The sequence below is a fragment of the Oncorhynchus kisutch genome, linkage group LG16, assembly GCF_002021735.2.
Source record: "Oncorhynchus kisutch isolate 150728-3 linkage group LG16, Okis_V2, whole genome shotgun sequence".
NCBI classification, from domain to species: domain Eukaryota; kingdom Metazoa; phylum Chordata; class Actinopteri; order Salmoniformes; family Salmonidae; genus Oncorhynchus; species Oncorhynchus kisutch.
In genome coordinates, this window is record NC_034189.2 from 4,119,438 (window position 1) to 4,132,197 (window position 12,760).

Here is a 12,760-nt window from a genome sequence, read left to right on the forward strand (position 1 = left end):
CTATGTGTGTCTGTCTGTGTGTGTGTGTGTGTGTCTGTCTGTGTATTGTGTGACTGTGTATGTGTGTGTGTGTCTGTCTGTGTCTGTGTGTCTGTCTGTCTGTCTGTGTGTATTGTGTGTCTGTGTGTGTCTGTCTGTCTGTGTATTGTGTGTGTGTGTGTGTGTCTGTGTGTGTATTGTGTGTCTGTGTGTGTGTCTGTGTGTGTGTGTCTCACCTGCCAGGTGCTGTAACCTGGGTCTTCTCTACACTGGTCTGAGATGGGAGGATGGACTAAAGGAGGAAATGGAGAGACAATGCAAACTAGAAAGATGAAATAAAACAAATATTTTGCAAGGATATATGTGGCGTATTTTACCGGAGCTTCTGATTGGCTCTTGTATTCAGAGGGAGGCTTCAATTGGCTCTTGTCATCCGAGGCGGGATCCGATTGGTTTTGTTGGTTGTTGGGAGGCCGTGATTGGTCAGACAGAGGGTTGATGACAGTCATGTGTGACTCTTGAACACGACCTGACTCCTCCCCCAGGAGACAATCATCGTGGGCGGAGTCTATCTTCTCCAACAGAACCAGGACGTCCTGTTTCTGAGACACACCCATATAAGGAGTTAATTAAATGGAATAAAGGTAAATGAGCAAGGGTCTGGTAGGTATAATCAGTGTTAGCATGTTAGCATGTCTGAAGGGTCTGGTAGGTATAATCAGTGTTAGCATGTCTGAAGGGTCTGGTAGGTATAATCAGTGTTAGCATGTTAGCATGCTAACACACACACACAAAGTATGTGGACACCTGCTCATCGAACATGTAATTCCAAAATCATGGGCATTAATATGGAGTTGGTCCCCCCTTTGCTGCTATAACAGCCTCCACTCTTCTGGGAAGGCTTTCCACTAGATGTTGGAACATTGCTGCTATAACAGCCTCCTCTCTTCTGGGAAGGCTTTCCACTAGATGTTGGAACATTGCTGCTATAACAGCCTCCACTCTTCTGGGAAGGCTTTCCACTAGATGTTGGAACGTTGCTGCTAAGACTTGCTTCCATTCAGCCACAAAAGCATTAGTGAGGTCAGGCACTGATGTTGGGCGATTTGGCCTGGTTTGCAGTCGGCGTCCCAATTCATCCCAAAGGTGTTCTATGGGGTTGAGGTCAGGGCTCTGTGCAGACCAGTCAAGTTCTTCCACACTGATCTCGACAAACCATATCTGTATGGACCTCACTTTGTGCACACCACTGAAACAGGCCCTTTCCTGTTTCAGCATGACAATGCCCCCATGCACAAAGTGAGGTCCATTGTCATGCTGAAACAGGAAAGGGCCTTCCCCAAACTGTTGCCACAAACCTGGAAGCACAGAATCATCTAGAATGTCATTGAATGCTGTAGCATTAAGATTTTCCTTCACTGGAACTAAGGGGCCCGAACCACAGTACCAGCCCATTATTCCTTCTCCACCAAACTTTACAGTTGGCACTATGCATTTGGGCAGGTAGCGTTCTACTGGCATCCGCCAAACCCAGATACGTCCGTCCATCACTACAGAGAACACGTTTCCACCTCCAGAGTCCAATGGCGGCGAGCTTTACACCACTCCAGCCAACGCTTGGCATTGCTCATGGTGATCTTAGGCTCGTGTGCAGCTGCTCGGCCACGGAAACCCATTGCAGGAAGCTCCCGACGAACAGTTCTTGTGCTGACGTTGCTTCCAGAGGCAGTTTGGAACTCAGTAGTGAGGGTTACAACCGAGGACAGACGATATTTATACGCTTCAGCACTCTGCGGTCCCGTTCTGTGAGCTTGTGTGGCCTACCACTTCTTGGCTGAGCCGTTGTTGCTCCTAGACATTTCCACTTCACAATAACAGCATTTACAGTTGACCGGGTCAGCTCTATGTTAAAAGTGAGCTCTTCAGTACGAGCCATTCTACAGCCAACGTTTGTCTACGGAGATTGCATTGCTGTGAGATTTTATACATCTGTCAGCAACGGATGTGGCTGAAATAGCCGAATCCACTCATTTGAAAGGGTGTCCACATACCTTTGTATATACAGTATAGTGCGGGGTACAGCCAGTAGATGTTTGTTTACCATGTAGTTCTTGTACAGGGGATGTCCAGGCTTGGGTCGGGGGGGTAGAGGGGGGCCTCTCTTTGGTGCCCTCTGACCCTGCGGCTGATTGGAGTGGGCGGGGACAGCCTGTTGATCGGCTGATGTGATAGAGGGGGCAGAGACATCCTGGGGAGGGGATGGCTGATTGGATGATATAGTAGAGGGGGCAGAGATAGCCTGAGGAGGTGGGGGTCGACCAGGAACAGTCTTTATGGGAGGGGGGCGGAGGGGGAGCATCTTAACCCCTCCCTGGGGTCTGAGACACACAGACAGAGACAGGTTAAGAGTGTGTGTGTTCTGGAATATACAAAGAGAGACATTCAGAGTTATACTATTATATTAGTATTGTACATTTCTACTACTTTAAGAGCAGCAACATGACAACAAGGAGTCACTAACCAGTCTATCACGAGTCACTAACCAGTCTACCAGGAGTCACTAACCAGTCTATCAGGAGTCACTAACCAGTCTATCAGGAGTCACTAACCAGTCTATCAGGAGTCACTAACCAGTCTATCAGGAGTCACTAACCAGTCTATCAGGAGTCACTAACCAGTCTATCAGGAGTCACTAACCAGTCTATCAGGAGTCACTAACCAGTCTATCAGGAGGACTAACCAGTCTATCAGGAGTCACTAACCAGTCTATCAGGAGTCACTAACCAAGGAGTCACTAACCAGTCTATCAGGAGTCACTAACCAAGGAGGACTATACAGTCTATCAGGAGTCCAGGACATAGATACACACACTTACCGAGGAGGAAGAGGAGGTTCAGACTCTGTGGAGACTGGTGGAGTTTTCCTTTGGACTGGGGCTGGGGGTAAGGCTGGGGGAGTAGACCGCACTGGGGCTGGGGGTAAGACTGGGGGGGTAGATCCCACTGGGGCTGGGGGTAAGACTGGGGGGGTAGAACCCACTGGGGCTGGGTGTAAGACTGGAGGGGTAGAACCCACTGGGGCTGGGTTTAAGACTGGGGGGGTAGAACCCACTGGGGCTGGGTGTAAGACTGGAGGGGTAGAACCCACTGGGGCTGGGTGTAAGACTGGAGGGGTAGAACCCACTGGGGCTGGGTGTAAGACTGGAGGGGTAGAACCCACTGGGGCTGGGTGTAAGACTGGGGGGGTAGATCCCACTGGGGGTAAGACTGGTGGGGTAGAACCCACTGGGGCTGGGTTTGGAGATGGGGCTAAGGTTGGGGGAGTAGCCTGGACTGGAGCTGGGATTAAGGTCTGAATGGAGGGTTTGGACGGCAGAGAAGGTCTCCTGTTCTCTGGTAGGGCTGTCCCAGACACAGGAAAGGGAGAGGGGAGAGGAAGAGGAAGAGGGGAAGAGAAGGAGAGAGGTAAAGTTATGTGCATAAACACAGGAGGCTGTTGAGGGGAGGACGGCTCATAAAAGAACAAAGCAAATGGAATGGTATCAAACACACAGATTATATCCAGTGTTGTCCCGAAAATATTCACAACCCTTGTTGTTTTGTTACAGCCTGAATTCAAAATTATTTTAATTATTTTATTTAACCCTTTATTTAACCAGGCAAGTCAGTTTAAGAACAAATTTCTTATTTACAATGACGGCCTACCAAAAGGTTAAAGACCACCTGCGGGGATGGGGGCTGGGATAAATTTAAATAAATAACATATAAATATTGGACAAAACACACATCAGGACAAGAGAGACAACACAACAACATAGCAAGGCAGCAACACATGACAACAACACGGTAGCAACACAACATGGTAGCAGCACAACATGACAACAACACGGTAGCAACACAACATGGTAGCAACACAACATGACAACAACACGGTAGCAACACAACATGGTAGCAACACAACATGGTAGCAGCACAACATGACAACAACACGGTAGCAACACAACATGACAACAACACAACATGGTAGCAACACAACATGGTAGCAGCACAACATGACAACAACACGGTAGCAACACATCATGGTAGCAGCACACCATGACAACAACACGGTAGCAACACAACATAACAACACGGTAGCAGCACAACATGACAACAACACGGTAGCAACACAACATGACAACAACACGGTAGCAACACAACACGGTAGCAACACAACACGGTAGCAACACAACATGGTAGCAGCACAACATGGTAGCAGCACAACATGACAACAACACGGTAGCAACACAACATGGTAGCAACACAACATGGTAGCAGCACAACATGACAACAACACGGTAGCAACACAACATGGTAGCAACACAACATGGTAGCAGCACAACATGACAACAACACGGTAGCAACACAACATGGTAGCAACACAACACGGTAGCAAAACAACACGGTAGCAACACAACATGGTAGCAGCACAACATGACAACACGGTAGCAACACAACATGGTAGCAGCACAACATGACAACAACACGGTAGCAACACAACACGGTAGCAACACAACACGGTAGCAACACAACACAGTAGCAACACAACATGGTAGCAGCACAACATGACAACAACACGGTAGCAACACAACATGGTAGCAACACAACATGGTAGCAGCACAACATGACAACAACACGGTAGCAACACAACACGGTAGCAACACAACACGGTAGCAACACAAAACACGGTACAAACATTATTGGGTGCAGACAACAACACAAAGGGCAAGAAGGTAGAGACAAAATGGATCAAATATTTTTTTTTTCACCCATCTACACACAATATCCCATAATGACAAAGTGAAAACATATTTAAGATACATTTTTGCAAATTTATTGAAAATGAAATACATAAATATCTAATTTAAATAAGTATTGACACCTCTGAGTCAATACATGTTATAATCACTTTTGGCAGTGATTACAGCTGTGAGTCTTTCTGGTTAAGTCTTTAAGAACTTTGCACACCTGGATTGTACAATATTTGCCCATATATATACAGAAATAAGACCAGTTAGCCTCGTGCTAGCCTCATCTCCCGGCTAGCCAACAATGTAAACCAACTACAATATCTCTCTTGCCAATTGGCCTGGACCCGTTGTCGACACAGACGGGTCCAGGCCAATTGATCCAATTGATCCATCACGACTGGTCTGCTGACATAATTTGGCTCTCAACTGGCCTCTGCGTCGTGGATGTCAGTGAAGACCCATCTGCTAGCCCCAGCCCGCTAGCTTTCTGAACGCCGTGTCTCCCTCTCGCCTAGCGTAGTAATGACTACCGAACGGCTCCCTGTTTCATCACCTACTGGACTATCATACGTCTTTTAAAAATGATTCGAGCTTCTATTACATTTGTTAGTTTTATATTATTTGGACAGAATTCCTTACCGTAATCTTCATTCAGTGGGAGAGGATGAGACGGAAAATAATTAGCTTCCTCTCTTAAAATATAATTCGGAGAATCATAGATGACTCTGTCTTCAGTAACGAGTTTCTGCAAATTATTTTTGTGAGTGTTCCTGTATTGGAGATTCAGGAAGAATTTTGTGCATTTTCCTCCATATTCCATCCAGTTGGCTTTATTTTTGTAATAGTTTACATTAGATCGTTCTTGAATAAGTTCCTCAAGTTCTTTTTGTTTTTCCTCCAACTTATTTTGCATCTCTATCGTTTTTATTGCCGTCTACCTGAACTATAGGTTCATGGATTTCCCTTGTCAGTCTTGTTTCTTTAGCCAGAAACTGCTGTTTTATTATTGATGAATATTGAATGACCCCTGAAGGTACATTTAAAGGTATCCCAAACAATAAGGGGATTTGCTGAACCTATATTATACTGGAAACATTCAGTTATAAATTCTCATGTCTTAGTTAAAAATAAGTTGTTCTCCAGTAAACTTTGATTAAATTTCCAATATCCCCGTCCACGTGGAAAATCTATAAGAGTTATGTGAATGCCAACTAGGTGATGATCCGATCGCATTCTGTCTCCTATTAAAACTTTTTTAACCTTTAATGCAAGAGAGAAAGAGACAAGAAAGTAGTCAAGACGACTAGCTTGATTAAGTCTCCTCCATGTATATCTCCGTTTCTTTTTATCCCCCCAAAAAACTCCCTTGCCGATGACAAGCAGACCCATAACCTGACGCAGCCACCACCATGCTAGAAGATATGAAGAGTGTTACTCAGTGATGACAGCACATCGTCTATTAAACTCAGTGATATGATGGATTTGCCCCAAACATGACGCTTTGTATTCAAAACATCATGTTCCTTTCTTTGCCCTATTTTTGTCAGTTTTACTTTAGTGCCTCGTTGCAAAACAGGATGCATGTTTTGCAATATTTTTTATTCTGTACAGGCTTCCTTCTTTTCCGTCTGTCATTTTGGTTAGTATTGTGGAGTAACTACAATGTTGTTCATCCATCCTCAGTTTTCTCCTATCACTCTGTAACTATCGCAGCCATTAAACTCTATAACTGATTTAAAGTCACCTTTGGCCTGAGTGGTTTCCTTCCTCTCCGGCAACTGAGTTAGGAAGGACACCTACAGTGCCTTGCGAAAGTATTCGGCCCCCTTGAACTTTGCGACCTTTTGCCACATTTCAGGCTTCAAACATAAAGATATAAAACTGTATTTTTTTTGTGAAGAATCAACAAGTGGGACACAATCATGAAGTGGAACGACATTTAAAAAAAAAAATCTGTCTCTCGATGTGCAAAACTGATAGAGACATACCCCAAGCGAATAACAGCTGTAATCGCAGCAAAAGGTGGCGCTACAAAGTATTAACTTATTTTCCCTGCTCGACTGAGGGACCTTACAGATAGTTGTATGTGTGGGGTACAGAGATGAGGGACCTTACAGATAGTTGTATGTGTGGGGTACAGAGATGAGGGACCTTACAGATAGTTGTATGTGTGGGGTACAGAGATGAGGGACCTTACAGATAGTTGTATGTGTGGGGTACAGAGATGAGGGACCTTACAGATAGTTGTATGTGTGGGGTACAGAGATGAGGGACCTTACAGATAGTTGTATGTGTGGGGTACAGAGATGAGGGACCTTACAGATAGTTGTATGTGTGGGGTACAGAGATGAGGGACCTTACAGATAGTTGTATGTGTGGGGTACAGAGATGAGGGACCTTACAGATAGTTGTATGTGTGGGGTACAGAGATGAGGGACCTTACAGATAATTGTATGTGTGGGGTACAGAGATGAGGGACCTTACAGATAGTTGTATGTGTGGGGTACAGAGATGAGGGACCTTACAGATAGTTGTATGTGTGGGGTACAGAGATGAGGGACCTTACAGATAGTTGTATGTGTGGGGTACAGAGATGAGGATGTCATTCAAAAATCATGTTAAACACTATTATTACACACAGAGTGAGTCCATGCAACAAATCACATAATTAGTTAAGCACAGGTTTACTCCTGAACTTATTTAACATCCGGACGGTAGGCCGTCATTGTAAATAATAATTTGTTCTTAACTGACTTGCCTCGTTAAATAAAAGGTTAAATAAATAAAATATATATAAAAAAATAAGCGTGATAACAAAAGGGTTGAATACTTATTGACACTGTGTGTGTGTGTGTGTGTGTGTGTGTGTGTGTGTGTGTGTGTGTGTGTGGTGTTTGTGTGTGTGTGTGTGTGTAGGCCAGTGACAAGAACAACATGTGGAAGAAGGTGTGAATATTTCTGCTCTGTATATGATACCATTTCCTCTCATTCCACTCCAGTCATTACCTCTAGCCTATCCTCCCCAATTATTGGGTGCCACCAACCTCCTGTGGCATAACTGAGGTTTTCAAAACTGAAGCTGAATGACACACACCCACACCAGGGGCTGTTCACACACAATCATGGCATTTTTGTTGGTTTCACATGTTGTGTTGTGTAACAAATTATGACTCTCGCACGTTCTCTACCACACATCCTATAAACCCCCCCTTCACCATGTTTGATGAAAACAACTCAGCTAGCAGGCCATCGCACCGCTCAGCTAGCAGGCCATCGCACCGCTCAGCTAGCAGGCCATCGCACCGCTCAGCTAGCAGGCCATCGCACCGCTCAGCTAGCAGGCCATCGCACCGCTCAGCTAGCAGGCCATCGCACCGCTCAGCTAGCAGGCCATCGCACCGCTCAGCTAGCAGGCCATCGCACCGCTCAGCTAGCAGGCCATCGCACCGCTCAGCTAGCAGGCCATCGCACCGCTCAGCTAGCAGGCCATCGCACCGCTCAGCTAGCAGGCTATCGCACCGCTCAGCTAGCAGGCTATCGCACCGCTCAGCTAGCAGGCTATCGCACCGCTCAGCTAGCAGGCTATCGCACCTCTCAGCTAGCAGGCTATCGCACCTCTCAGCTAGCAGGCTATCGCACCTCTCAGCTAGCAGGCTATCGCACCTCTCAGCTAGCAGGCTATCACACTTATCAAAACACATCATAGGTAGCTTAGTGCTGCTTTACACACACTTACCACTCGCTCGACCAGATGACGTCATGGCAGTGGGCTTCTGAGCAACACTTGGTTTAGTGTTGGTGCTGTGGAGGTCTACGGAGAGTTTAGTGTTGGTGCTGTGGAGGTCTACGGAGGGTTTAGTGTTGGTGCTGTGGAGGTCTACGGAGGGTTTAGTGTTGGTGCTGTGGAGGTCTACGGAGGGTTTAGTGTTGGTGCTGTGGAGGTCTACGGAGGGTTTAGTGTTGGTGCTGTGGAGGTCTACGGAGGGTTTAGTGTTGGTGCTGTGGAGGTCTACGGAGGGTTTAGTCCTGGGTGCTACTGGAGGTCTGGGAGGAGGACAGGGAATTGGGGGGATCCCCTCTGTCTGCCTCGCCTGGCGGTCTGGTCTTTGGGGTTCAGAGGGGGGCTTTCTAGGGAGCAGGGGTCGGGGTGCAGGTATTGGGACAATAGGGTTAAGGGCAGGGACAGGGGTACTTGAGGTGGTCTTAATAGGTTTGGGAGAGGGGTCACTGGGTTTGGGAGAGGGGTCACTGGGTTTGGGAGAGGGGTCACTGGGTTTGGGAGAGGGGTCACTGGGTTTGGGCTGTGTGGTGGTTGTATCAACAGTCAAGTTCACGTCGATTGCCACCGAGCCTCCTCCTTGCCAGACTCCTTTGCAGGAGGTCTTGGTTGCGAGGGAGGGTTTAGGGGCGATGGGAGGGGCCGGTTTGGACGGGGGCTGGACTCGGTGACGGGGTTCAGGTCTCCCCCGCCCTAGCGACGCGCCGTTGTCTCCATGGTTACCGTGGTCCTCTGCCTGTTGCTGCTGCTCGAAGGCTTGTATCCTGGCTCTCAGAGTACTCATATCTTCCTCCTCTTCTTCTTCTTCTTCTTCTGAGTCGCTCTCTCTCTTGTCGTTGCTATGGTGATCAGGGAAGCCCCAATCGTCTGAGCTGAAGGCGTCCAGGAGCTCCTGAAGGTACTTCCCCTCCTGATTCCTCACTTCCTGGTTCTCTGTGACCTCACTTTCTGTCTGTCCCAACCTCACCAGGGTCTGAACCTTGACCTCTCGCCTGATTGGTCGAAGGCTATTCTTCGTGCGAGGGTGTGGCCTGGGCCGGTTATGAAGCAGAGGAGGGGAGGAGGGAGTTGTCAAGGCAACAGTAGAATGAGGGGGTGGGACCGAGGAGGACTGCACCCATTGGTCGGTTTGGCTGCCAGAGGCAAAGGTCAGAGGTGAGAAAGGATCAGAAGTCAAGAGGTCACTGTGAAACGCTGCTGGTCTGGTGTCCTCGGTGTGTCTGCTGGCCGGAGTGTGCGTGTGTAGTGCCGGACTGTTTTCTAGGAAGAGGGGAGGGTCGACAGTAGCAGCTCCCGGCGTGTCATCAACGTGCGACGTTGTGTCATCAGGTTTGGATATAAAGGGGAAAGAAGGTCTGGGAGGTTTTGGAGCTCTGGTGGCTACAAACAAACACCAATTCACACATTGAAGCAACAAGCACCAGTACAAGTAGGATCAATTTGATCTCAGATTTTGGACTCCAAAAACAGCCTCTCAACATTGAACTAATCTAGAACTCCACAGACCAAAACAGAATTCTAAGAACTGATTAATAGACTATGTGCTGTCAACCTCTCCGCCCACTCCTCCCCCTCTCTTACCCACTGAGCCTCTCTGGACTGGGGCGTGACTGTGGGTTGGACCTGAGGATTCTGGTCCGGTGTCAGTCTGCGTGGCGATGGTAGTCGTGGAGACGGAGTGTAGGGGTGAGGAGGAGGAAGGCAACACTTGATCCTGTTCCTGTATCTTCTCTCTAATCACCTCATCATAGGAGGGGGGAGGCTGGAAGAGCCAGGGAGGAAGAGCCAGGGAGGAAGAGCCCGGGAGGAAGAGCCCGGGAGCAAAACAAAACTATTCATGACTCACATCCGATCGACCCCAAAGTGTGTCAGGGATAAACATAGGGAACATATTTAAAGAGGGGTTGAAAACCATGACAGGTTTTTACTAGGGTTGGGGCGATGTCAACCTTTTGTCTATCGTGATTATGATAAAACACTGTGATATACCCCCCCCCACACATCATGACATCACAATGTGATGTGATTATAATAGTCCCTGTCGGTACTCACGTAATAATATAAGAAATTCCCCCTCGACCACAAATTGACAGAAAACCAACATTCATGGTTAGTTACCTGTATAGTACTGCCCCAGATCATAGTGGTGGGAGGAAGAGGAGGAAGAGGAGGGTTAGTTACCTGTATAGTAGGAGGTATAGTACTGCCCCAGATCTGAGCGGCAGGAGGAGGAGGAGGAGGGAATCCCCCAGAAGCCCCGGGGAACCAAGTATTAGACACCAGTGGCTCTGCTGAAAGGATGGTGATCTCTGGACGCCTGGCGTAGAGATACAACACATAGAGAGGACATGAGCATAGAGCAAGGACAACATAGAGATGATATCATCATAGAACTAGGACAACATAGAGCTAGGACAACATAGAGAGGATATCATCATAGAACTAGGACAACATAGAGCTGGGACAACAGAGAGGATATCATCATAGAGCTAGGACAACAGAGAGGATATCATCATAGAACTAGGACAACATAGAGAGGATATCATCATAGAGCTGGGACAACATAGAGAGGATATCATCATAGAGCTAGGACAACATAGAGAGGATATCATCATAGAACTAGGACAACATAGAGAGGATATCATCATAGAGCTAGGACAACAGAGGATATCATCATAGAACTAGGACAACATAGAGAGGATATCATCATAGTACTAGGACAACATAGAGCTAGGACAACATAGAGGATATCATCATAGAACTAGGACAACAGAGCTGGGACAACATAGAGAGGATATCATCATAGAACTAGGACAACATAGAGAGGATATCATCATAGAACTAGGACAACATAGAGAGGATATCATCATAGAGCTGGGACAACATAGAGAGGATATCATCATAGAGCTGGGACAACATAGAGAGGATATCATCATAGAACTAGGAAAACATAGAGAGGATATCATCATAGAACTAGGACAACATAGAGAGGATATCATCATAGAACTAGGAAAACATAGAGAGGATATCATCATAGAACTAGGAAAACATAGAGAGGATATCATCATAGAACTAGGACAACATAGAGAGGATATCATCATAGAACTAGGAAAACATAGAGAGGATATCATCATAGAACTAGGAAAACATAGAGGATATCAACCTGATAGAGAAATAGAAAATAAAGATATATACAGGTAACTGCCAAAATAAAGGAAACACTTACATAGTGTCTTAACGGGTAGGAAGCAGGGGTTGGTTTGGGTTGCCACCCAAATTATTATTTTCCTGAACAGAACCTTTATTTTTTGGGTTCCGTTCCACTGTTCCAACCAGCAGAGTTCTGTACCGGTTCTGAACCCCAACAAGTATTTATAGTTCTGTCCCTTTTGAAATGAGTTTTTTTTCTGTATAGGAAAGTCATTAAGCATCACAATGACAGACAAACATACTCACTGTACAGACAGTCACTATGGACAGTGTAGGAGGAGGAGGGGCTTCAGAGGGGGAGGGGCTACAGTCGACTAGGCTTCAGAGGGGGAGGGGCTACAGTCGACTCGGCTTCAGGGGGGGAGGGGCTACAGTACACTAGGCTTCAGAGGGGGAGGGGCTACAGTACACTAGGCTTCAGAGGGGGAGGGGCTACAGTACACTAGGCTTCAGAGGGGGAGGGGCTACAGTACACTAGGCTTCAGAGGGGGAGGGGCTACAGTACACTAGGCTTCAGAGGGGGGGACACGTACACACAAGCAAGGATGTCCAGCTGGCAGACAGACGCTGGAATAAGTTTCTGCCTGACAGAGTGAGAACTTTGGCACGTTGTTACGATTTCTGTGGCACTGAAAATAAAATGCCTGGAAAGTAAGAGAGTTATTTACAGGTTCCCATGATTTAAAAAAAATAACGGTTCTGTCACGGAACAGTATAGATCCCTTTAGTTTCTGGTTCTGATTCGGTTCCTCGAATAATTTAGTCATTTCCTGGAACCAGTTCCAACCGCTAGTAGGAAACAGGAGTTTTTACTCACCTATATAACAACACAGTGTGGGTTAAAGACTTAGGTCACCGTCTGGTTACCTATAACTACAAACATAGTTATGTTTTGGGGTTATTAACATATTTATTTTTAAACGACCCACAATGCACTTTTGAAAAGGATACCTGCTTGTTCGAATTGTGTAGTTCCTCATCTGTGTTCTATTTCTTCTGGGGGG

General features: G+C 46.7%; 1 protein-coding gene across 2 annotated transcripts in view; it reads right to left on the bottom strand.

Moving 5' to 3' along the window:
• The window catches only part of LOC109884425 (cell surface glycoprotein 1), a 42,576-nt gene that overhangs the window by 7,826 nt on the left and 21,990 nt on the right, over positions 1 to 12,760 (bottom strand). For both annotated transcript variants that reach the window (XM_031791618.1, XM_031791617.1), the window contains 7 exons: positions 10,728 to 10,863; positions 10,128 to 10,308; positions 8,505 to 9,926; positions 2,855 to 3,380; positions 2,081 to 2,357; positions 357 to 581; positions 216 to 271 (listed from right to left, as the gene is read on the bottom strand). In XM_031791618.1, coding sequence (XP_031647478.1) covers positions 216 to 271; positions 357 to 581; positions 2,081 to 2,357; positions 2,855 to 3,380; positions 8,505 to 9,926; positions 10,128 to 10,308; positions 10,728 to 10,863 — 2,823 coding nt within the window. The remainder of the gene's footprint in view (positions 1 to 215; positions 272 to 356; positions 582 to 2,080; positions 2,358 to 2,854; positions 3,381 to 8,504; positions 9,927 to 10,127; positions 10,309 to 10,727; positions 10,864 to 12,760) is intronic.